General features: G+C 46.8%; 1 protein-coding gene across 25 annotated transcripts in view; it reads right to left on the bottom strand.

Annotated features, from left to right (window-relative positions):
• RPH3A (rabphilin 3A) overlaps nucleotides 1-26,316 on the bottom strand; it is a 115,180-nt gene that overhangs the window by 17,082 nt on the left and 71,782 nt on the right. For 19 of the 25 annotated variants that reach the window (XM_043498113.1, XM_043498112.1, XM_043498121.1 and 16 more), the window contains 10 exons: nucleotides 25,462-25,627; nucleotides 23,339-23,380; nucleotides 21,024-21,062; nucleotides 20,436-20,543; nucleotides 17,396-17,557; nucleotides 11,329-11,403; nucleotides 10,769-10,828; nucleotides 7,842-8,084; nucleotides 5,302-5,381; nucleotides 2,430-2,504 (listed from right to left, as the gene is read on the bottom strand). In XM_043498113.1, coding sequence (XP_043354048.1) covers nucleotides 2,430-2,504; nucleotides 5,302-5,381; nucleotides 7,842-8,084; nucleotides 10,769-10,828; nucleotides 11,329-11,403; nucleotides 17,396-17,557; nucleotides 20,436-20,543; nucleotides 21,024-21,062; nucleotides 23,339-23,380; nucleotides 25,462-25,627 — 1,050 coding nt within the window. The remainder of the gene's footprint in view (nucleotides 1-2,429; nucleotides 2,505-5,301; nucleotides 5,382-7,841; nucleotides 8,085-10,768; nucleotides 10,829-11,328; nucleotides 11,404-17,395; nucleotides 17,558-20,435; nucleotides 20,544-21,023; nucleotides 21,063-23,338; nucleotides 23,381-25,461; nucleotides 25,628-26,316) is intronic. The other 6 variants (XM_038373840.2, XM_038373839.2, XM_038373848.2 and 3 more) reach the window with 1 other exon arrangement.

Below are 26,316 nucleotides of genomic sequence, written 5' to 3'. Positions count from 1 at the left end.
AGTTTGTGGTGTTTACCATGCCATGGCAGTTTAGGTGGTCAGGCACAGCCCACTGGAAAATGAACTTGGTGGCCTAAAATAAATGAAAAGCCTAAGCAGAACTTTCTTGTCTCTCTCTCTCCCTCACTTGTTCATATTTACTTACTCTCAGCCAATTCAGCCCTTGTACAAACAGAAAATTAACTGATTCTCAAGTTAGTGAAGTTTTGGCTTCTTAGCTCTTGTGCCACGTGGGAAAATTTGTATTCCTACTAAATCAAGATTCCACATCTGTCTGGGCTTCTCTGCCTGGGCAAGATTAGTAGCCTCCTTCCACTGTTGCAAAGTAGAAAAATACACCATGAATGAGAATTGGATCAACAGAGGCACCTAAAGCCAACAACAAGATCCCAGATGCTTCTAACTGGAGAATTTTTTTCCCATGTATGAGAAAAAGGATGAGAAAGGAAGACTAGCCTAAAACATTGGGGACATAGACTACTCAGATCTTACACTAGGGATGGATTTTGCTCACTGTATTTTGTGGGTGTGCTGGAATGTTTCTTTTGTTTTGGTGTTTGAGCCAATCTGATCCAAAAAGTGCACAAGTGTAAATTACAAACTTTTTATTAACATTATTTTGAAAGAGTTTGGCACCTCAGTCATTTCTTTTGAGTATAATTCAGCCTGAGAGAGAGGAAAAAAAAATCTTTGAATCCCCACAGCAAACAGAAGAGACATTTGTTAGCCAGTGGGCCAACAATGTCCATTTCTTCCCAGAAGTTTTCTCCACTGAATTCAATTCAGCTGGTCCTGGGAGCGAGAGTTTACAGAGCTTTCTTTCACGAATAAAATAATTGGAGCATTTCCTCACTTGGTGGATATTTTTCACTGTTCTAATTAGAACACACAAAACCTTCAAAGTAAAATTGATCTTTCAAACTCCAGTAATAATTAGATTTGTGTCAGATGTTTTGCATTGCATTAACAATGTCACCTTCTCTGAAGCTTCTCTGTGCTCATTAACTAGGTATTAGTCTTTCGAGATGTCCTGTACGCTGCTTGCTTCTGCAAGGCTGCTGTGAAAAATGCAAAACTGAAGGCAATATGAAAAAACACCCTCTCTCAGAAATCAGGGAACACTCATCCATTAACAAAGACCATTAGGCCGAACTATTCCTCTCCCTATTCACCAGTGTCTTATTCATTTCCATCCAAAATTAAGGAGATACTGATATCCTTACAATAATAAGCACTTTTCTCCACTAATAACAAAATTGACTTCAATGGGACAAAGGGAAAGGTCCTATTTAACAGCAAAGAGGGCATCAGAAGCCAGTCATCAGGTGGAGGAGGATCCTGCTTGGTACACGGTGTGTAAATAAGATTAATTGGATTGATTGTGTTCATGTGCCAAGGGAGAAGAAAAAGACTAGAGCTGGCTCTAAGACAAAGAAAAGTCCAGATCCAGATTGAGAAGAACCAGTCAGAGATTCCAGCGGGTAGGAGCAGCTGCAGAAACAGCCAGTGCAAGGAGTACTACTGCAAACTCTCCAGGGAAGAGATGCTCTGCTGTTCTGTGTTAGTGCAGGGCCTCCCACCACGGGCCCCGCTCTTGGTGGGTCCTTAGGCATCACCGTAATTAACATGATTAAAAAACAATCAGATCCAAACTTCTCCAACACAACAAGTGTTCTCGGCTCTGGGGTTTTAGTTCAGCCCAATGAGCCAATCCCATCCGTTTGCGTCCAGGTATGAACATCAGCGGCGTTAAGGGGCGTTCAGATCGGTCATTTCTTGGGTGGACCCCAGAAAGCATCTTTTTTCTGGATGTGGGTGAGCAGCCATCGCACAGGCAATATCCTAGAAGACCTGTGTGAGATCTTGAGAGAGTCGGGGAATAGCGGACCATTTAGTGCAGTTCGTCTCTACTGAGTTACGGTAGGTTTCACACTTCTGATTTTCCTGGACCTACATCACAGTGTCTACACAAGCACCATTCATCCTAAGAGACGCAGGCGTCAGGAAGGTTGCTTGGCCCAAGGCTTCATTTTCTTGAGCAGGTCACATACTAGATAACAGCAAGGAGCAACTGTGTACAGAAATCAGAGGTGAGAGACCAAGGCAAACTTCCAAACAACAATAGAGCATCTGCCTTTGTGACCAGCTCTTGTTCCTTCCAAGCTATTGTTATTTTCAGTTTTAAAAATATCAGTACTCAGGATTAACGCAGCATTGGAGATTTTTCTCTCTATGTGGAATATATTTAGGCCTGTGAGTTGAGATTTCCAAAGCGGCCTAGAGGATTTGAATGTCTAGCTCCTATTAATTTTAATGGGAATTAGCCATCTCAGTCCTTTGGAAAATCTCCACTCTAAAGCAGTACCATAATATTTTTGTTCACAGTTTCAATGTAACAGAGTTAAGCAAATTAATTGATAGATATTTACCTTACTGGCTCCTGGCAATAGGTGCAACTTTACATAAGGATCAGCTAAACCATTGGAGTCCATTGGTTTTAAACCCTAAAAGATAACAAAGGGGGTTAGCCATCTTTAAATGCACTGAGGGGAAGGATTTAGCAATAGTTTATTACAAACTATAAATTAATAAAAGGAACGGAAGGTATGTGGTGGATAAAGCAAGGCTCTTTGTTCTGAATAAGCGGAACAGTCCCAACCCTGAACCAACACTTCAAATTCAGCTTCTAAATATCCGACCAATGCTACTTTCTGCTGTCGACTTGCTCACATTGTGTTTGAGTCTTGTGCGACCTAACAGACAGATCTGCATTATCCCCAGCCAGCTTCCAAACTCACATTCCAGAAGCAAAGATTTGCCTACACATCTTCATCCCCTACGAAAGGGTCGGAGCTGCTGAAGAGCTAGCCTGAAATGACACCACTGGGGCATCATGTTTAGCATAAAGAGGAGAGACCTCCTTTATCCAGAAAGTCATTCCTGAACACTTAAGAGGATTAGGCTCTTCCAGAGAGAGCAAATGCACGGGAAGCTGGAACACAGTAGAAGATGAGGCATGTTCAGAGGTGCACGTTGGCATTTTCAAAGTGGAAAACGCTGCACACTTCACTACCACCAGCATGTCTACGCACTGGAATTACCAGCCTTCTCTACAGGACAGCAGTACCTCCTGCAGGAATTCAAACATTCAATGGCATTCACCTTACAGAACTGGTGAAATGTGAAAATCAGTTTCCCCTCAGGCCTGCAGGATCCCCAGTTACTTTCAGAGGAACCTACCAGGGTTCTACCCAGGGAGAAGAATTAGGCTTCAGGACTTTACCTCTGTTTCTCAAGACATTAGGGATACAAGTCCATCCTATGGCCTCACCACAAACTACTGAAACACAGTTGGCTGCAGCAGAAAGCACTTGGGCCTACATTTTCCCACATGACTAGGGATTTTGGGTGCTCACCTCTAGGCACCTTAAAAGGGGCCTGATCTTCTAGAAGTGCTGAGTCAGGTGTTTCAGTTTGAGATGTTCACTGCTATGGGAAATCATACTGTTGGTCAGATCTGAGGTTTGGGGAATTTTCACTGCAGAGTGCAGCCCGTTCCCATCAGGCAATATTGAGGAATGGCAGCATCGATTCATTTGCTGTACTTTGGGTAGCCTGACGTCACCTGCTCTAAGTAGATACGATATAAGTGGTGTGGGTGCACGGGCAGTCAGGTACGTTATCTGTGAATGTCAGCAGGTGGTGGTGTTACCTCATGACAGGAACAAATTCTGTATTCAGACCTGAATCTGTGCTGTTAAATTCAGAGATTTTGTGGACTTCTCTGCTTTGCAATTTTAACAGGAATGAAAGTAGAGTTTTAGAACCTAGCCAGACATTGCTCACAGTGCTGTAGCTTGGGGTTTCATTGCACATACACTCAATGGCAGCTAAACGTTGCTGATTTTGCCTGATCACATGAACAGAAACGGCAGGTCGACTGAATCATTACAAACAGGAATCATGGAAATAAAGGGCTGACATCTTAACTTTGTCTGCTGACGTCTCTGCAAGGCCCCTGCTCAGTTCTGAGAGCCTTGTTACTAATGGCTGTTGCAGGTGGTTAAAGGAGATGGAATTAACTACCCCAATTATTTTCAGCGTAACTCAAGTAACTGTCCTGGTTACAGTTGTTATAATCAACCCGCTGCACATGGGCAGAAGTAATCCCGATAACCCAATGAGATGGCTGTGGGAAACCAATTAACCTGAGCAAGCTGGTGGGTAATTACAGCGCACTCAGCCACTCAGATGCACTCCTATCCAGAACACGCATCTGCATGCTCAGGCATAGGTTGTCTTCAGCTAGGCTCCAGTCAAACATGTGATGCCAGCTCCTGGCATGTGGCCTCTGAAGCTGGCTCAGGTCTCCATTATCTGCTCAACTGCTGCAAGAAATAATCACCTCTTCTCGTCCATCTCCTAACGACATACCCCAGCAAAGGGATTCCAGTTCAGAGACACATCACACAGGAAACTGCCTATTCAAGGACCTGGTGGCCTTAAGTGGCTGTGGCTTAGCTATCCTGCCTACCCAAGTCTACTGCAGCAGATCCATGCGAGGGAGACGCTAGAGCAGATGATGAAACCCACGCTGTAACTTGCTATCTCCAGGGACAGACAGTTTATGGAGGAGGGCCTTCTGCAGGAGAGTTTGCTACCACTAACCATCAGACTGAGCCCGTGCCTTGCTACCTCTTAGGGCGCGATACAAGACCCTCCCATCTGCCTTTTCCTATGTGGCAGAACAGGGGCTCACATATGCCTCCTACACTGGAAAAAAAAAAACACTTCTGCCACTTTTAGAGACAGCAGAGGTTTCCGAAACGTTCCCTACACTTGGAATGGGGAGTCTCTCTAGAACCAGTCAGCGCTCTAGCGCTGGAAGGAACCTTAGATGTGCCCAATGCAATCCTAACTCCTCCCAAGTCTGCAGCGAGCTGGAAGGGCAGAGAATCCTGCACCTCACCTTTAAGGGAATTATTGTTACCTCCAGCACCCAGCTATTACAGAAATGGATATCACACATCCTTGTTAGTCATGCCTGCGTGGGTCGCCTGGCTGCAGGGGGAGAGATGGCGGCAGAACTAGCTTCAGTTCCATTGAATTCGATTAGGTGGAAGCCAGACTGAGTCTTGGGAAGCATATGAAAACAGAGAGAGGCATTTCTGAAATACGCTCTTCCAGGGGAGGACAATGTCCTAGTGTACGTAGAATGAGCAGGGGCCTAAGATACCGGATCAGACTCTGCTGGCCGGCCTACTCTTAAGTCATTTTATTTTGCTCCAAGGGCGCACTTACTTTTGCTTTGATGAGAGTGCAGTGCAAAGAGCTCTTCTCCTGGTCGTACAACAGACTGAACTCCAGCGCCCCCAGCGTGGCTAATTAGCAAGAGGGGAGAGGGAAAGGTAAGAGATGGTTTTATTAAGAACAAAGCCACTGGAGATATTTCATCCACCCAGCCGAGCGATACCAATATGAAACCCTGGCGGCTCCTAGCCCCAAAAGGCAGAGCAGCGCTAAGGAAGGGAGGGTGTCCGCACAGTTGACTGCGCACTCTGCCATGCCAGTGAGAGCTGACAGTGGACGACAATTCCATTTCATGGCACCTCCCGAGGTTCCGAAATTTGTTTTCATTCCACGTTGGAACAAGAAAATCTTTTGAACGTTTTCACAAAAACGTTGGGGGGTGGGTGGGAGGAGACCAGGTTTAAAGTCCCTGCCTGCCTGATTCAAAGGAGTTTTTCATCCCAGACCACCCCAATTCTGTCAGAGCAGGGGCTTGAACTGGGTCTCCCAGTGCCCTCACCAAGCATCGCAATAAAATCTTACTTCATCCAAAGCGTTCTGACCAGGTCTCCATGTCATTTGCCTGGCAAGTCTCCTCCCAAAACTCACCCCAGGCAGAGACACCATTTTAAACTGCTGACCGTGACCTTGGCTGCTGTCTCTTAAAAGGACAGCATTGCTATGCCAAGGGGCATTCCCTCATCATAGAGAGCCCAAACCTCTTGGAGTACAGAGCAACCATGTTGCATCACATTATGAAGATGTCAGCCTACAGCATTATGACACGCAATACATTTTACCTTTTAATTTAACACCCGGAATTGACTATGGGCACAATTCATTGGGACTGTAAAGGATAAGCCTGCAGACCAGGTCATTAGAGGCTGATATATATGTTCCCCTTTGCTCTTGTGACTGCAGATGAAAAATTGTGTGCACAAATTTAGAGGGCATTTCGAACACTGCAGCCATTATTACACACAGTCACCAACTAACCTCTCATCACAGCATCTCCTGGCCAAATTCAGGAGCTACAGTTGTCAGAACATTATCAGGACAGAGCTATGCAAACATTTACCTGGAACACAGGGGAGGGGTCACTGAGAGTTTTAGCAGAGTTTAGTGCTCAGCATGCAAACAAGAAAATGACAGCACAAGCGAGACCTATTAAAGGTGCAAAGCAGCTGCACAATGCAGACCACATCTTTATATGACCTGGTAGTGCATGTTAGCCCTGAATTTCAGCAGCTTCTCCCAAGTGAGCAGAGACTGCCAATCATCCCAAGTTTCATGTTGTTTCAAGCCTGGGTTCTGCACACTTGCTTCATTGGGTGCTCACCCAAATTTGACTGGAGAGAGGAAATGTTAAACACGGGCTCCCACTGTACTAAATTTCCTCATGGCTACTTTTCTCTCTGCCTAATATTTATGGACTGCCTCGTGGTTCCTAACCACCCTCATCCTTCTCCCCAGAAAAAGGATTGAAACATGAAGTGATGCCTTCTTGGAGTTCCTGATCTTCACTCTTATGGCCAGTAAGCTCATGAATTAGGATGGGAGGGGGGGGGAATCTTAGTGAAGAAGTACTGAAACCACAAGGATCTCTCCTTTATACATATGGATCTGTCTATTGGCATTTCCTGCAGCTAAAGAAAAATAGAGGTTTCACCTGAATGTGTCTTCTCATATGCGTACGCATGTGGACATGTGCATTTACACACATGCTACAGAATGGCATATATTAGAGAGAGTAAAATAAACTAAGGTCCTGGGGCCATAGACTTAGGTGCCTACCTACCTTTAAAAATCTGGGCCCTGATCCTGCAAGCCATGTCAAAATCAATGGGCACGCCCCATGAGGAAAGTTTCAGGATCTAACTCTAGGTCAGAGCCAGATTCTCCTCTCAGTCTCTGCAAATACTGTGCCTTTAACGAGGCTCTGCATTAGCAATTCAATTTTTAACTTTCCCCTTTTTCAAGGTTTAAAACCAAGTTGCATGAAGTTGCCACTTAGACCCTTGGGCTCCGTCCTAACAGGATGAATTATTCAACTCAAACGCAGAATTTTTGGAGATGGTTTGTTATTTTCAGTCAGAGAGAAATGGAATCACAAAATAGCACAATTCCCTCCCTGATTACTTATTTACCAAGTATTAAAAGCACTTAGTGGATGCCAGGAACATGACATGAGCCTCAGAGGATCAAAGCTGCAGTCACTTAAAAAGGACAGCGTTCCCGTTTTTTGCCAAATATAAAACATTCAAGAGTATAAGGCGACATAAAAAATAGAACAGTTTTGCACAAGGTGCACTTTGCAGGGACCTGCTGACCTCAAATTTATCGTCACATTCCCACAACGCAGCCCTCTGAGCCACCTCCACTGACTCTCTGAATAAGGGGTGACGTTCAAGAGGCACTGAGTGCTGATGAAGCCAGAGGGAAAAGCAGGTCCTCAGATATTCAGGATCTGGCTCAAGATTTGTTACTTTTCTTACGTGGCTCAAATCAACCCATCTGTATCGGAGCTGGATGGTATGACACAGGCTACTTACTTGCTTCATCAGAATCATAGCTGTTGGCCTCATCCTCTTCGTCGTCCCGAGGCGGCAGGAGTGGACGTGCAGGTGCAGCTGGCGCAGGCAGGGTGGCGGCTTGCATATATGGGGCAGGCTGGCGCATAGCCCTCTCCTCTCTGGCTGCAGGCATTGAGTAACCTCCACCACCTCCTCTCTCATCCCTGGGTGCTGCTGCTGAATAGGCCGGGTCTGTCTGGGGAGGGCCGGTTGACTGGCTCACTGTGCAAAAGAAAATAGGCATTGAACATACAGATCCCGATGAGACGGAGTGCAGCACTGGAGATGAACATTATTCATGTCTGAAAGTTCAGCTAGGCCAGTTTTAGGCATCTGGGATTTGGAGCTGCACAGTTTGTGATCCTACTTGATTTTCATAGATTCAGAGATTCTAAGAACAGAGGGGACCACTGTCATCATCTAGTCTGATTTCCTGGATAACAGGCCAGAGAACTGCCCCCAAAATAATTCCTGTTTGAGCTAGAGCAGATCTTTCAGAAAAACATCCAATCTTGATTTAAAACTTGCCAGTGATGGAGAATCCACCACAATACCTGGTAAGCTGATCCAACAGTTAATGACCCTCACTTACATTTACACTTTACTTGCTGTCTGAAATTTGTCTAGCTTCAACTTCTAGCCATTAGATCTTGTTATCAATTTTAAATTCCTCTTCCCTCTGCTTCTCCTACCCACTAGATAAGTGCATCTCAAGCTTATTCCATGGATTCCTTCATCAAAGGGAGGGATCTTCTCATGGCCTTATTATGCTAAAAAGTATTTAATCTTTTTTAAGTTTGTTGCCCTATTCGGATTCACCGCCAAGAAGGGCTCTGCCACCTACTGCCAGTTTGGCTACCAACGGGTTTGAAAACCACACCAGTAGCTTGGTTTTGGTGTGTTTGAGACATGAGATGAACATTGGAAACCTTTCTACGGCGACGGTGACACAGATCTAGCAGCAGTTCTGCTGCCACTTCGAACCTATTGCTTGTTGTGATAATTTGAGCTGTGTAAGTTCATTGAGGATAGGTCCATCAATGGCTCTTAGCCAAGAGAGTCAGGGACATAACTCTATGCTCCAGGTGTCCCTAAACGACCAACTGTCAGCAGCTCAGAATTGCCCTGTTCTGTTCACTCCCTCTAAAGCATCTGGCACAGGCCACCAACAAAAGATGGACCATTGGTCTGATCCAGCATGCCCACTCCTATGTTCTTATTTGCATAAGCAAATCTGACGTTCCACATTCTATGGGATTGCCCCTCATTTATACCGATACTTTCCCCCTTAAATTGCTAGGCAGAAGGGGGAACCCGTGATGTGCTAAGGAGTTTGGGGGGAAACTCTGCTTCTGTGCCTTATGTATACTATACCCATGCTTGTGGTGCCAATACCCAAGTGGGCGAGCTTTACGTTGTGTTTTACTCACATGGAGGCTTGGGGGAAACATATCTCCTGCTGAAAGCAAACACAAAAAGGAGGTAGCATGGTCTACTGCCTAGAGTACAGGCCTGGGAGTCAGGTGACCTGGCTTCTAATCTGCCCCAGCCACTTCGGTGCTCAGATACCAAAAGGATGGAAGTGCCATAAGGACTGAATAAAACAAAGGGGCATGAGCATGGCCATGGCGATCGGTTGAGATGGTTGCTTGGCTTACAGCTGATTCAGCTCGTAAATTAAGAAGGGAGGAAATCCATGTTGAGCGACAAATGAACTTTGTGCTGGATTATTTCTTACCCCATTGTGCTCTATGGAAGCCCTAACTGGGGCCCTTTATGCTTCTGCATAATGCACTTGTGAGGGGTTTTGCTTTTTTATCAGGTGATCTCTACATAGTGGGCTTCTCACGGTTTCCTTTGCCGTGGGGTTAAGCCGTAAATGGTGGAGGTGCTACATTTCAACCCAACCTTTTGATGAGACAGAATTCCCCAAATACAAGGGACTCAGTCAAGGAAAATCTGAAAGCTCTGAAACAGATAGCTAACCCACTTCTACTCTCAGATCTTGGAATGAAAGCCTGAGGGGAATATGGCAGCACCTTGTTAATGTGAATTAATAGAGGAGATGGAACTGAACGCTTATAATTAACATCCTGAAATTCAAATGTGGTACAGCTTGTTTCTCCAGGAATGGAAGGTGAAAGAAGACAATTCATTTTAATTTGAGCATTTTTTATTTTAATTTTATTTTTAATACTACACGGGCTAAATTCTATTCTCAGTTCCTCGGGTGCAAATCAGGTTACCCCATCGACATCAGTAGTCACTCCAGATTTACACCAGGATAAATGAAAGCAGAATTTGGCCTTCTAAGAGGAAAAGCAAAGCTTTAAATAAATCATAACCTGCAAAATTGCTCAGAAAGCGAGTCCCCTGACCTGGCCTGTCAATTAATGTTGGCAGAGACTTAGCCATTCAATCCATCATTACTGTGAAGAATGAAAGAAATGGGAGCCACAAAGAGAGAGGCACTAGTGAGGCACACGGACTAAACAAAGAGGGAGAGCGATCTGCTCCCAATGCCACCATTAATCCACCTTTTCTAAGCCATTTATCTTTACAGGCTCACTAGTAACCACTGATCACTAGGCTAGAAGAATTTCTTGCCCTGATGCAGAGAACAGGCCATTTACAATATGGAAACATCTGAAATGGTGTTTGTTAAATACCAGAGACCAGACGGGCAAGCTGCAGAAGAGACAGTTTAGGTGCAATAGCCTGGATTCATTCTGCTCTGAATGATATTTTCATTCCAAAATCTCCATGTTTTCCATTAACTCCATCACCTGCTTTGTCACCCTTTTGAAGCATTTTGATATAAGGACCGGAACCTCTCTCAGAGCAGGAAACCATGTGACCCCAAGTCAGTACGTTACAGTGGATGGGGACCCACTGAGATTTTTTACCTTGTCTTTCTGGATATCTCCCAGCGGGCCCGGGCTCTTGTCTACCACCCACTGGAGGAGCTGTGGTATAAAAAGTTACCTTGTTATTCTGCACCAGGCAGCAAAGCCAATGGCCCCTCAAGGGCAGGCGATTGGAACCCCCTTCCCCCCCATCGGTCCTTGGGAACAGAATCATTTTGACCATTGATCAAACAGCAGTGAGAGAAGGGGGCATGCAACCCCTTCCACCTCTTGGCACAGGTCCAGGAAACAGGGGCCTACCACAGCCTGTACCAAGCCATCCCTGGGGGAATAGCGAGTTGTTAGAGCAGTGACCCCAGAGTCTTGGCTCCCACGTCACGGTTTGGGCTCCAGCACTGGTTTGTGGTGAGATACTTGAAAAGCCATTACACCTCTGTGCATGTGTGTAAGTGGGGGGATAACCCTGATCTACCTCAGTGATGAGTAGTGTCTTCAAAGCACAGTCCTGCACTCCGGGAAGCCATTCTGCACTATCCCAATGCAGGCCAGCACTTCCAAGGCACAAATAGACCCAGAATACATAAAAGCAGAACGTGTACCTGGTTGAGCAGCAGAACTCTGACTAGTCATCGGAGGAGGCCTGGCAGCTTGAACAGAATTGGCACGTTTTACACCTACAAGGAGGAGAGAAGATTAGAGGCGAAACGGGGCATTTAGAATCTGTAGACAAAGGCTACTTCAGAGCCATGACAGCTGTTCGGTAAGAGACAGAAACATGCACGTCAGTGATTGGCATGAGAAAAATCACTGGATCTGGTGTGTGGTGTCGTCTATTGCTACTCATGTCAGCATGACTCTGTTAATCATCAGTGGAGCACCACTGATTGACACCAGCTGAGTGCCTGGATCAACCCATTTATTTTCAGAGAGGGAAGAGAACCCACCCCTCTCCTAAACTGCCACCATTGCAACAAATTGCATTAGCACAAAGGCCATCCCCGATCGGATATATCCAAAGGGAGTACACAAGAATTCAATTCAAAGCCCATCTCAAAATTTCCTAAAACAGGGTCCCTGCTTACTGAGCTGAGGATGTATTTGTACAAACAGGCCCAGATCTGAAAGGTGTTTACGCCCCTACCTCCCACTGAAATCAAATAGTTCTGAAAAACTGGGCCATAGTGACCAGTCAGTCACCTAGTACCAGAGTCTCCCGACACTTTCTGTATAGCAAGAGTAGCTGCCAACAGACTGAGATGCTCAGATGGGAGGAGTAAAGTGCATTGCAAAGCTGGACCAGTACTACTGACGGGGACGATGAGGTACAGAGCAATTCAGTGACTGGCCTGTGGGTGCCCGTTTACAGTGTGGACTGTTTATAGTAGATTCATTTTCCCCAAAATTTCCCACCTTTGCTACTACCATTGCAGTCCTATTGGTGGCAGCAAAGGGGAGCGGACTAGCGTGGGCCAGTTCAGAACAGGCTTAGTGACATGATGATCAAACATGCCAGTAGCCCCCAGAGCCCAGTCCATACCAGCACTTCCACCAGGGCTAGCAACAGTGGGGAATGTTAGGAGAATAACCCGATGACGGTGTGGCCAAGACAGCGTTAAAATGGAGATTTCTGGCCTCCAACAGCCAGGTGAAAGGCAGTGTTATCTAATGACATTACAGGGGAAGTGTGGTCCCATGGATAGAGCGCTGGGAGTGAAGCAATTTGGCTCCACCACTGGCCTGCTGGGTGAGCTTGAGCAAGTCACGTCACCTCTTTGTGCCTCAGTTTCCCGATCTGTAAAATAGGGATGATGCGGACCTCCTTTGTAACGCACCTGGAATTCTACCAGTGCAAAGCGCCATATAAGAGCCCACTTTTATTATTATTAGATGCTGCTATTTTCCCGTTTCCTCTCTGATATTCTTCGCCTGTGTCAATAACTCGCAGTTGATTTCACTCATTCCTTACTGCTGCTCTTTCAATGCTAGTTCCATACGCAGTTCTTTTTAAACCAGCTGTGCTCCGGAAGCGTGCCTTTATTGTGATATCCTATTGCTACATACAGTGAAATAAGCCAATGTACTGTATGCACTTAACATCCATTTATCCACCCAGCGAAACGGCTCACTCCATTTTGTGCTTCTTGTGTCCAAAAACGCTGGGCAACAAAGAGAGATGGACGCGAGAATATGGTGAAGGAAATGGGCTTTGTGGCCAAGGAATAGTGTGGAGTTTATTCCCATAGGGATGGACAGAGGCAGGATTAAGCTATTCATGAAGGGCAGAACCCCCACTCCCTAAAAGCCAAAGTAAAGGGACTTTGAGCAGGGATGTTATGTGGGGGTTGGGTGGAGGCAGTCTTCTCCTGATCCCACACTGCCAGGAGCACTGATAGATGCTCTCTGGTCACCACTGCACCCACTGACTGCAGAAGTCTCCACAGCTGTGCACATCACTGTTTTCCCCCTTAAAGGAAAGAAGGGGGCTTTGGCCAATGGAGCCACATATTCTAACAGCCTGTCCTGTGCACAGCTCCAGGTGTTGCCTCCGCCACCGTGACTAAGGCGAAGATTTTGTCACACATTTTTTTACTAAAAGTCCCGGAACAGGTCAAAGGCAATAAAGAAAAATTCACAGAAGACCTATCCGGGATTTTTACTAAAAATATGCATGACAAAATGGGGAGCTGCAGGGTTCCCACACTGCCCACGGGGGGCCCCAGCTCAGAGCTGCGGGGTTCCCCCATTGCCCGTGGCTCAGAGGGACTGCTCCCGGGAGCTGAGGGGGCCACCCCCACCCGCCGGGAGCCCTGCCTGTGACAGCTCCCAGAGACCCTGCTGCCCCTGGCGGTTTGGAGCTCCCAGGGGCCCCACTGCCTGCAGTGGCCAGAAGCTGCAGGGTCCCCCAGATGCCTGAGGTGGCTCAGAGTTCGGGGAGTCCCTGGTACCCCACAGTTCCCCAGCGGCCATGAGCTGAAGTCACAGAGGTCTCTGGAAGTCACAGATTCTGTGACTTCCACGACCTCTGTGACAAAATCATAGCCTTAACCATGACACAGCAGAACTAGGCCCACTCCAGGGCCTTTCAGTCCTGCCAGTCATGGAACCAGGGGTCCGGCTTCGCGCCTAGCCCGAGACATTTTAGATGAGAGAGGCTGAGGTAATTAAAGCCTCTTGATACCTATCTGACCACAGGAAAATCACACTGTTCACAGGAGGGCTGCAGAGCGCGGGGAGAGGCATTGCTGCAGCCAGACACCATCCAGAAGGCAAGAAACAAGAGATTTCACTCAGAGGGGAGAGAAACTGGCTGACCTCTATTTAGAAGAAATGAAATAAGGAGGAGACATATGTGGGACACTGGGGTGGGTGGGTGTGTGTGAAGCATGGAGTGGAGAACAGAAACTGATTAGGAGCTTTGTTACAAGTTATAAAGTCTCAAACACCAACTACTATGAAAGCTGCCATTGATCCCAGAGCCTGATAGGTCTCAGAACTGGTTTCAATCACCTACCCCTTCATTTCTGTGGGTCAGGTAACCTCTGGGTACAAGCTGGCCTCTTGGCCCTCTCCAGCAGCCAGGTGTAAGGAGGGCAGGAAGAGGTGAAGGTTTGTGGCAGTCCCCACAGGGATCAGAGCATAAGAGCTGCCAAGCATCCACACCACTGACTGGCGCTAAACACGGTCACATCAGGCACGAATGCAAGCACCAAGAAGGTGAAGCAGAGTTTTTCAATGACCGCTACCAGCAGAGGCTGGTCAAGCAAAGCCAGATCAGCATGGCCTCTGGGAAGTTATATTTATAGTCAATAGAATAAGGTTCCTTGTCTGTTGCACAGCTGGAGTTATGACCTTACAGGATGTGATGAAACAGATGCTCCTCTTTTGTCACAGAGGGAGAAAAAACTGTGCCCCATAAACTGGAATACAATGGCGGGCTGCTGCAGCTCCTTTTGACCAATGGCCTGGTGGAAAAGCAGGACCTAGGACCTAATCCTGAAAGCTGCTGCAGGGTGAAGGGAATTCAGCACCTGGCAAGATCAAGCCCACAACCCATTCACTTCAGACCATGTCTAGTGCCCCTATCAATACGTACGCGCACTGAGAATTATTTCAAGAGGGCACAGAAAGAGCAAGCCACACTTCCACCTTTATCTGGTGCTGGCCATTATCAGGGACAATGTACTGGACTAGGTGGATCCTGGGTCTGACTCAGCCCGGTGGTTCCTGTGTTTGAGGTTGCAACTAACTCAAATTCATTCTTTTTTTTTCCCCCAAACAATCCTTTTTTCCCTGATTTTTAACCTGGGTAGAGACTAGAGCAAAAAATCCTCAACAAGGATTCACCATTCAAGCTGTGCTGAGTGGGAATGATGTGAGTCACATGGTATTGTTTCTTCTCCCTGACTGGATGAGTGTGTCGGGAAAGCATCCCTAATCAGGAAAGCATTTAAGCATATGTTTAACTTTAAGCACATGCTTAAGCCCCATTGCTTTCCTGAATAGGGAAGGATTTAAGCACTTGTTTAAAGCACGGCTGAGCTGAATTCAGCAGCAAACCTTATTCACAGGAGATTTTATGCTGTATTCATCCAGCTCTCACTGCCAGGGTGCACTGGGGAAAATCTTTATAAAATTTCCTGATGCAGTCCTTCCAACCTACTGCACCAGGTTAGCCCAGTGTGTAGGACAATGAACTCTGCTGATAGAGAGATTACACTGATTCGCTGCAAGTATCGCTAAGATAATAGGAACTACTGCTGCAATCTCCACTGCACATACATATGGATTGGATTAAACAACAGAACTACTGCCAGTCTGTACTGTTAAACAGAGATTATGGTTGATGAGATAAACTGTGAAAGTGCCCTGAGGGCTCCTGCATGACCCGGAAGCTGATATACACCCTTAATATTCAGTCCACTCTACCTCTGTTATTCACAGGAACATGAAATTGAAAGCACAGACTCCATCTGGCACCAGGCAAGGGAATTACATGATTAGTATCTCCAGCAGTTGGCTATTAAGTATTCCTTTTATATCCAAGGAATTAAAGAGAACTTGGATTTTTTCCAGTGGTGTTTAGCTCACGACATAAATTTACCAGCTCAGCTCCCAGCTGAAAGGCCATCTCTGAAGTTGCCTGTCAACCTACAACACCCCATAGGGAGAATTCTGTCCTTGACAAGCCCTGGCATAAGCTGTCAGTCATCAGTTTTTATCAGAACAATTTACAAGAGCCTGGGGCCCATTAAATTTTCATGGAACAAGTGACACTGAGCAGAATCAAGGCAGTGGCCTTCATCAATGAAGCTTTGAAATTACCGCACGGAGAGTCATGTGCAGCATCAGTGTGTTATTGCTGGGCTCATTTGGTACCTGTTCGCCTCACCTTGGAAGAGGAGACATGTTTGGGAAACAGTCTGAATTCTCCAAAGGTAACAATTATTTTGCATTTAATCTAGTTTTATAACAATTAAAATGCCATGTACATAGCACCTTCTACCTGGGGATCTCAAAGCACTTTGCAAATTCTCACACACACGCACCCAGCATGAGAAAGGCAAGAGAGTTTGACACGTATTCAGCATGGTGGCCTAACAGAAGGACTGGGTCCCAGGATTCTTTGGCTGCTAAATCTGGCTCACAGACTAACTGCAAGCCCCGATACCTCAATTTCCTCATCTGTAGAATTTTGACCTACCTCAAGGTTAAGTACTGAGGATAAATTAAAAAAATCCAGCCCACTAGGAATTCCGTGGGAGTCTGGCATAAATAATGACAGCAGGATCTCTCCTCTGCTTGTGCTTAAAGGGAGCAGCTCAGACAGACCCAGGCAAACAATGGGGCTATTTCTCTTCAAGGAGGAGGTGAGCGTGCAATCCCCTCCTATGTGAGCACAGCTCTGTACAAGCAGATTCACTTCCTGCATGGTCAGTTCTGAACGTAGCTTTTGGTGATTATTTGTGCCAGTCAATCTCACTCCCACGAACATTCCTGGGTAGCAAAACCCAGAAGAGGGCACTGGCATGGCCAGAGCAAATTCAGCTGAGTAGCCCTGGTAACGGTTTGTGGCATGTTCCCCGTTCTCCCTTACGCTGGGAAAGTGAAGAAGGGAAATAGTGTCAGCATCAAGGGAGGAAATAAGAAGTCTGTGTCTGCCCAGCATCAGTGACTGGGACCAGAGCTCCTCTTGGAAGAGGGAGGGACACAGGCTGGTCTCGTTATTCAAATCTGATGAGCCTGATTGGGCTCCGGGCTTCAAGCCTCCTGAAGCTGAAGGGAGTGTTGGTCCTGGACTTATCCAGAAACCCAGCCCCATTCAAAGCCAGATTTATTTGGTCTGCAGCAGCATTCAGTCTGCTAAGTGTGGTGTATTGAGGCTTGTGTTGGTTGCTATCACTTTAAGGGGAGGGGGAAGGGGTCCTGCTTGTCAGCTAGGGGGAAGCTCTGGAGGGTCAGTCTGGACAAAGCAGGCAGTTTGCTATAAGGCGGAGAGGCACAACTTACTCAACTTCATTCCAGGCTGGCTCTTTCCAGACTGACAGTGATCACACACTATCCTACACAACGCTATAGCCTGCAGGCAGGACCAGGAACCCACTCCCCCCCCTTCCACCCTCCCTCACCCCCCCCCCTTTTTTTTTTTTTTTTTTTGCTTTCTCTCACTTCCAGGGCTTCTGTTGACTTCACTTTCTGCTGTGTACTCCCGGTTCTCAGCAACCCTGCCAGCAAATTCGCTGCCACTTGGAGCCATTCTGACCTCAGACAGTTTGCGGCTAGGAGGTGGGTAGCTTCCCCGGCCAGAAGCAGCAGCCGTTGGTTCACTGCCTGAAAGTACACCAACAATAGCAGCAGGGAGGTTGGCTTTTCTCAAATCACAATAATAAATCCATCCCACTTCCATGTATCGCAAATCACCCCACATGGAACTCTGGGAACGTCGTCAGATCTGGGGATTTTTCTATTGCCCATAACTATCATGTTTATGAAGCTAACGTTGCTTTATGGAAGGGCAGCTTCCAGCTTTGTCACCGCCTCTGCCACAAGCACATGTCACAGCAAAGGAGGGAGAGACGGGAAAGAGCAGAGAGGAAAACTGGGGCTGGGGGGGAAGAAATGTGCCAGCATTAGCCACCTAGAGTAGGACAATGGGAGTGAATGATTCGTCCAGAGGGCAATATACAATGGCCGGCTTATAATAACCAGCTATCCCTAGCTAGATGATAGGGATTTCTTAAAATCGCACAAATCTGATTAATCAAGCCACCAAAGCCAGCCAAGAAAACAGAAAAGGAGGACTTCTGTCTCCTTAGAGGCTAACAAATTTATTAGAGCATAAGCTTTCGTGAACTACAGCTCACTTCATCAGTAGCTCAAGAAAGCTTATGCTCTAATAAATTTGTTAGTCTCTAAGGTGCCACAAGTACTCCTTTTCTTTTTGAAGATACAGACTAACACGGCTGCTACTCTGAAACCAAGAAAACAGGCAGCTGTTAGCAACAGCCAGAGCGAAGGTGGCTGGCGGAGAGCACGCTTTTGAAGAGCAAAATGACACGGGATTCATTCTGTCTCACAGTAGGGTGAAAACTCAACAATATGAAATGTCTGAGACTAGCTGGATTCATCCAATAGATCCAAACAGATGGCTTCACCGTGTGTCTCCAATCAAACCATTTTGTTAAGCAGATCTGAAAAGAAACAACTTCTCAGCAGATTCTAGCTACGCTCGCTCGTTGCTACCTCAAGTGAAGCCTGTCATCACTAGCTCAGGGCCGCTGTCCTGCTCCTTAGCATGCAGTTAGCTTTACTCTTTGTGCCAGCTGGGGGAAGCAGGAGCTCAATCAACCGAGTTGCTCCTGCTTATGCCAGCTGTGAATCTGGCACATCAGCTGTTTGCACCAAACTACAATCACAGGCATAAATGCACAAAATACATTGTTTGACAGCAATGCATTGGGACAAAATACATGTAAGAACGCGTGACCAAGCCCAGGGCGTGTTCTAAAGAGGGGTATGTATGAGTGGGTATTTTGCATTATTCAGGGTATCTTATGCCAGGCGGGGACACTAATGAGTCCTACTGAGCTATGGCTTACCCTCAGCTCAGCTGCTCGGGGGAGGCCTGTAGGAGTGGTTGCTGGGGAGACAGAGTGGGAAATGCCTTTGGGAGGTTGGGCTCAACGTGCAGGGTCCATAGGGCTAAGTTGAAACCCATGCTGGAGACTTTTCCCTTTATGGTAACTTCTCGTGCCCACTAATGAAATTATAGGCTTACTGTGCCCTAGAAGGTGGTGTAATATTCTACCAACTTCCCTTTCAGAGACAACCACAATCACGGTCTGTGTCTTTATTTACATTCATCTGGCGCCAGCGGTTTACATAGATAAATTACAGCCACATTGGCTAGTGATTCTGGTCTCCTCTGGTTGATAAATTGCAACCCCCCACTGGAATGCAAAAAGTCTCAGCACTTACCTGGCTTGTGCTGAAGATGCCAGGTATAAATCTTTCTTACGACATAAATGGTATCTTTACCCTTGGATGAATTCTCAGGGTCACCGCGCACCAGGAGAGGGTGTATAGCAACAGGTGGGGGGCGGCTATGTAAGTGTAGAGAGAGTTAATGTGGGGAAAAAACGTGCCTCTCACACCAGGAGCCTTGTCTCTGCAGAACAGCAAGGATATATACAAAAGGCAGCCTTGGGAAAGTCATTGGCACACTAAGAGGGCGCTGATTACCAGGAGCGGCCTGGTTAAAGAGTGATAAATGGTCACATGCAGTAGGGCTAATGGTTTAAAGGTCGTTTAAGACCCTGCCGACATGGCATGCAGAAATGCGTAAGCGGCAGCCATATTTAAACAGCAGCTGTCCCCAGCCATTGTACATAGGAAAGATTTTGAGGCACGGTTGGGCTGTGGAATAGTGCGCTGATTAAACAAGCTGCATGCTCAGGAACCCCGCCCTACCCACAGTGGGGTCTGCTCTCAGTGGGTGAAATCCACCCCTGGACGGAGGTCCCAGGAAAAGGCCTAGGCGTTCCCCTCAGCCTCGGATTTTGGCTGCCTCCAGTTTTGGGTGTCAAGGCAACCAAAAATCAGAGGCTGGGGGGACTTGAGCGGTGCGTGAATGCCGTGCTAGCCGTCCGAATAGAGGTGAGTTTTCCTCAGCATGGAGAAGAATCTAACGTCTTGGTTTTCATTTGGGCCTCGAACCCGCACCACCATCTGATGTCAGTGGGAGCAGCAGGTGCTTATTACCTGTGATAATCAGGCCAGGAAAGATTCAGCCCTGGCATAAACAGGTGAGACTCCTAAGCAAGTGCACCTGCTTACATCCAGGCCCAAGCTTTCCCTGAGCCAAATCAACCCCCAAGAGTCAACAGCATGCGTCAGTGCTGGGAGCGGAGAGTGCACGTAAAGCTGTGATGTTGCTCAGGATGTTGCCTTGCCAGATTTCCTGAGTGAAAGCTGGGGGAGGCGGCAGCCGGTCTCTCTCTGCTTTCCATTCAGAGAAACTTAAATGCATTCAGCACCTGAATTCCCGTTCAGGCTTGGACTGAGGCACCGGAAGGCATATTGCCAACGGGACAGGTCAAAGCTACCCAAGGGTGTTCTCTGGCCCATCAAGAGCCAGCAGATTCATTGTACAGAATCCCGATCCTCCCTGCATTAGTCACTGCTCTCAGCCAAGCTAGCACATCTTTACCTGCTTCTGGCCTTTGTCTCGTCCCCTTCCTTCCCCTGTAGGCAGCAGGATTCTCTTCTTCTGAACTATAGCCACGTTCAGAATCGTGGCTGGGGTCCCGGGATTTGACTAAACACAAACAAAAACAGACTTGGATTAAAAACAAACAAACAGACAAAACCCAAAAACAAACTTCAATGCCCTGCAAATCAACAGGCTAATGTGTATATGCACTGCTGCCCTCTACTGGATGGAAACAGAATTGCTCAAGTGTAGGTCATAAGCCCTATATTGCTAATGGCAAATGGAGATTCTCCTTTAGCGCATGTGGCAGGATCTTTGGTGTTGGAGTCTGAGCTCTATTCTGCTATCACTGTGGAATTCTGAGTGACCCCTGTGTGCTCCAGAGGGATAGTTGTAAAGTCCTAGGTAGCCATAGTATTATGCACTTGGAAATTAAACATGGCTTCGCTAACTAATAATCAAAACTTCCAAGCTATTGAAGGCAGCTGGGCATCTGTCCCAGCAAATTCTGGCTCTGGAATAAATTGAGGGAGGAAATCCTTTATTAAGAAAGGGGGAAAAGGCATCCATATCTTAGAAACAAACCTGGTTTCCTGCCCACTCCCCTCTTCTCCTCAGGGCCACCTGAAAGGAAATGGAAAAGGTGAATGTTTGCAGCGACACAAGGCTGGGGGTTCTGCTTTTGTACTGCTGGCCAGACCTCAGTCTGCAGGAGCCATACTGATCAGTGACACTCTGCTGCCCTGAAGACAAAGCAACCAGCAGGCTAATCATTATTCTGACAGCCTCAATCCTGAGGCACATGCCTGGCATTAAATGTGGGTGTCAGGTAATTCTATGGGATTTACACTGTGATTCAGATTTTAATCATGGGGCTACGATTCCAAATAAATAGGCCGGCCTGGTGATGTCAGCTCACAGCCAGGCAGGAGAACTGAGCTTGGGACCAAGCACCACCACTCACTCCCCACCAGCCACACATAGGAGTATGGCGAGAATGCAGCACACGGTGACACTGGCTCTCCCCAGCCCAGGTAAGAGGTCTTCAATCCAAGATCAATGACAGGTTTCATCCCACCTCTGCCCAGAAGCAAGGGGCTGCCTGATATAGGGCCGAGTTAAAAGTCAGGGTAAAAATCTTGGACCACCCTGCCAGGAAAGGTATTAAGGAAATGACTATAACCCAATTGATAGGATAGATGTGAGTAACAATGCTGCCCTCTGAATAATACCACCTAGCACTTGTAGAGCACACTTCACCTTCAAAGTGCTTTACATTCTTTTATGTATTAATACCTGCCCCACTGGAACAGTTAAACATTAGCATCCTTTTTCACTACAATGAGAAATTTAAGGCTAACTCACCGCCCAGGTTTGGTGAGAAGCCAGGACTTTCAGTGCTAACTGCATGTGCCTCTACAGCTTAAGCTAAAAGAGTAGCTCTTCTAGCTGGAAGCTGTAGTAAGGTCTTATCCTCTTTGTGGACTAGGCACTAGAAGGGGCCAATTTCCCACTCTGTGCTAGTGTAGGTTATATTGGGTGACCTCCAAGGCAATAGAGGGAACCCACATCAGGAATAGAAGTTGCCATTCTAGGGTTGTGGTCTCAGTCTCTTTAACAATGTGTAATCGACAGCTGTCTCTCTCTAAAGTTTCTCACATGAAGGGTTTGGAGGAGGGGTTGCGTGACTCAAATTAAATAATCTGAAAATACAGCGAGGAGCATGTGAATCCACGTCAGGAAACACCACCTACAGATGTAGTTCGGCTCTTTCAATTACATCATTTCAACTGAGAAATGGACAGGAGGTGGGAGTGCCCCAAAATAACTAAATTCCTGTGAAATTGGTGGTGTCGGTATAAAAATACCATGTTATGTGACAGGCTTCCCATAACTACATTACAGGGCTAGCTGGAACCCCTGGATAAAAATAACCACTGCAGAAAGGACTTAATATTTGTAATTGATTAAAGACAAGAAAACAATGGCGATTCTATGATGACTTGTGTTATGCAGGAGGTCAGGCTCAGTGATCATAGGGGTCCTTTCCGGCTTCACAAACCCATAAATCCGAGATGGGACCAATCCAAAAACCTGAACTCTAAACATCCCGACTTTGGAAGTTTGAAATTTGGACCTGAATTTTGCAGCAGACCCACATCTAACCATAGCTTTGGATCAAACCCTAAGAAGTTCCCAACACAAACTCACATGCAGCACAAGCCAACTCCCACTGAAATAAACAAAAACATTCCTGTTGTACTTTGGTCTGCAGGGGCAGTACACAGCTTCCACCAGTCACCTAGCAGCAGGTTTTCAAGCCGATATTTACACAATTTCATGAGCAGCATTGTTTTGCTATGGTCCCCAGGTGACTTCAAGTCCCACCACAAATAACTGAGTCATTGGGGGATGTCAGAAGAAGAGAGAGAAGATTAAACTAGCTGGCAAGAGCTCTGAATTCTTGCTACAGGGAAGGGTAGGTTGCCGGAAGACGTTCTTCAGAATGGAAGAGTGGAAGCACATAAGAGGAACATGGGAAACAAGAGGCGAGCACCTCTGAGCCAGATGCCATGGGCATCATCGCTCAGCAGGGTGGCACTGGTCATCTCTCTGGATGAATGAGCCTTTTCCATCACATGGGAAGCGTTCTCTGAAGGTATCCCATCCCACACACACACATACACACCTGTTTATAAATTACAAAGAAAAAACTAAAGAGGAAATTAAATGTAATCAAAAGCTTTCATGCACTTACGGGGGCCCTGCTGATGGATTACGGAGGGGTGGGAGGAGAAACCTGGCTGCTGCATGTCCCTGAGCATTACCAGGCAGGAACATTCAGCAACTGCGCTAATGAGATAGCAGCCGGGTAGAGGTTTGAAAGCCAGCGCTCTTACCATAAGAGTCCTGTTCGGCCGAGGCCCCAACCTCAGCTTGCCCTGAGTGGCATAAACAAAGAGCAATCAATGAATGGAGCGAACCCTCATACCAAGATGAAAAGAGGAGGAGATCCGCAATGAGCTGTAGTGCTGCCCTCCTAGCCAAAAGCTGGGGCAGCAACGCAGTCATTAGCTTGAAGCATATGTGAGTGTTCATCATCCTGGAACTGGGATGTATGGCTTAGATTAAGGCAAAAGCAATTTCCACTCCCAGGGGGAGAATATCCTACAGTACCCTCAGCATCATGACTTTAAAGGGAAGAGGGGAGTAGGTAGAAGAAGCTGAGCCAACGGTTACAGAAAAGCTGGGACAAACAGGGAAGCTTGCAGGGCTTTCCGAATGTGGCCAGGATCCAAACTGGGCATGGAAGACAATGAAGCCTTGTCTTAACCACTTGAGGAATAAACTAAAGTAGGATGCCTCAGACTCAATCTTCAAAGAACGGACAGTTATGTGATCCTGGAGCTCCAGGAAATCCCACCAAATGGAGGTCGCCTACTGGAAGAATTTTAGCTGTTCTTCCCCATGAGGTTTTACTGAGCAGGATTTGAATTCAGGATCGAGGCTCCCTTCCCTATTTCTCTCCACGCTGGAATTTAGCAGAGGACCTCTGGGCTGATTAGATGTGTGTGATTAAGTTAGCAGAAGCTTTTGAAGAGGAATGGAAAACCTGTCTTATGAAAGGAGACTCAAGGAGCTTGCCTTGTTTAGCCTAACCAAAAGAAGGTTGAGGGGAGATATGATTGCTCTCTATAAATATATCAGAGGGATAAATACTGGAGAGGGAGAGGAATTATTTAAGCTCAGTACCAATGTGGACACAAGAACAAATGGATATACACTGGCCACCAGGAAGTTTAGACTTGAAATTAGACAAAGGTTTCTAACCAGCAGAGGAGTGAAGTTCTGGAATAGCCTTCCAAGGGAAGCAGTGGGGGCAAAAGACCTATCTGGCTTCAAGATTAAACTTGATAAGTTTATGGAGGAAATGGTATGATGGGATAACATGATTTTGGCAATTAATTGATCTTTAAATATTCATGGTAAATAGGCCCAATGGCCTGTGATGGGATGTTAGATGGGGTGGGATTTGAGTTACTACAGAGAATTCTTTCCTGGGTATCTGGCTGGTGAATCTTGCCCATATGCTCAGGGTTCAGGTGATCGCCATATTTGGGGTCGGGAAGAAATCTTCCTTCAGGGCAGATTGGAAGAGGCCCTGGGGGCTTTTCACCTTCCTCTGTAGCATGGGGTACAGGTCACTTGCTGGAGGATTCTCTGCACCTTGAAGCCTTTAAACCATGCTTTGAGGACTTCAATAGCTCAGACATAGGTGAGAGGTTTATCGCAGGAGTGGATGGGTGAGATTCTGTGGCCTGCATTGTGCAGGAGGTCAGACTAGATGATCATAGTGGTCCCTTCTGACCTTAATATCTATGAATCTAAGGGGGTGGAGGGAATAGCTCTTCTTTCTCTCCAGAACAAAATCAAAATCCAAGGCTTACTCTAGAGAGTATCAGTCAGGCTGCTGGTTTACTGTATGAACATGCCTTTCATTCTAAAGGGCACTGCAGCCCACTGATCGTTTTAATTGAATCCATAAGGGGCCAAAATTGTTTTGTTGGGGTTTCTTATTTTAATTACTGCAGTGCCAAGGTTTCACATTAATCACTTTCCCTACAATCATCTCAGTGAATTTGTCTCCCTGCACAGAGCACACTTTGGTACTTACCGCAGCGTGTGTGTGGCTTAGGTTAGAGAACCTTTAAAAAGCTGCCCCAGGGCCTTGGAGATCTTCCAGATAGAAGGAGCACAAGAGCTGGGTCTTAAGGGTTGGGGATGGAGCCACCCAGCTACCCGCAGGGGGGGAAAAAGGATGAACTACAGGCTGATCAGAAAACATACACTAGCAATAAAACAACTGGGCATTTTACTGTCAACACGTGTTCATGTAGGGATGGATCTTCCAAGCTTTCACTACCAGACACTGCACTCTATTGCCATGAGCCACCCCACCGCCCCCTGAGGCTGAGTTAGAAAGATTGTAGAGGAGATGGAAGGACAGAAATCCACCCCCTACCACGGCTCAGCGTGCGGGAGTGAAGTTTCAGGTCCTGAGCAGGTGGCTCCGAGGAGGCAGGTTCGCTGGGGGCTTGCGGCAGCTTGTTCTTGCTGACAGGCATTGGCTGAGGCAGCACTTGCTTCGGCAAGCCTTTGAAGAACCATGCCCCCGAACGCTTCCACACCTGGGAAAGAGGCAGAGCACAAGGGAGGTTCAGAGGGAGGTTTCTCTCTCTCCTGAAAATGGCAGTGCTTCGCCCACGAGTATCCCTTTATTAAACAAGGTGGGATGTGCCCCACATTTAAGGGTTAATCAGCTCTCAGCAGCTGCCCCATAGCTACGTTCTGGCTGGGCAGATCAGCCTTCGAGAGCTCGTTTGATGCTTATCACCTTGTTTAGGGAAATGATGAGCATGGTACCCAAAGCGATGGTGGGCAGAGCCTCTTGATAGCCAGCCTTGAATTAACTCTCCAGCCTGCTTGAATGGATGATTCTAGCTTTTCGCACACAGCAGTGTTTTGACTCTCTCCAACTCACAAGCATGCTGGGCACAATTCACTGTGGCCCTGCCTACAGTGCAATCACATACACCAGTGCAAAGTGAGTGCAGAACCTTATCATCCCAAAATGACAGCACCTTACGCCCACTTGGCACTGGGGCAAATGACCTCACCAGGTGCCATGCAACCATGAATTGGGTCCTGGTATTCCAGACTCAACAGAAGCATGGAGTACCAAGGCTCCAAACTTCACCTCTCTTTGAACAGACACCTTGTTACAGAACATATATATCCACAGTGCTTGAAAGCAACCTGTCAGAAAGGGAAAGTCTTCAAGTAACCTATTCTCTCAATTTCTGAGCCATAGTACAAA

This window comes from Dermochelys coriacea, chromosome 15 (assembly GCF_009764565.3).
Source record: "Dermochelys coriacea isolate rDerCor1 chromosome 15, rDerCor1.pri.v4, whole genome shotgun sequence".
Taxonomy (NCBI): domain Eukaryota; kingdom Metazoa; phylum Chordata; order Testudines; family Dermochelyidae; genus Dermochelys; species Dermochelys coriacea.
The sequence above is the reverse complement of the archived record's forward strand: the minus strand, read 5'-3'. Positions and strand labels throughout refer to the sequence as shown.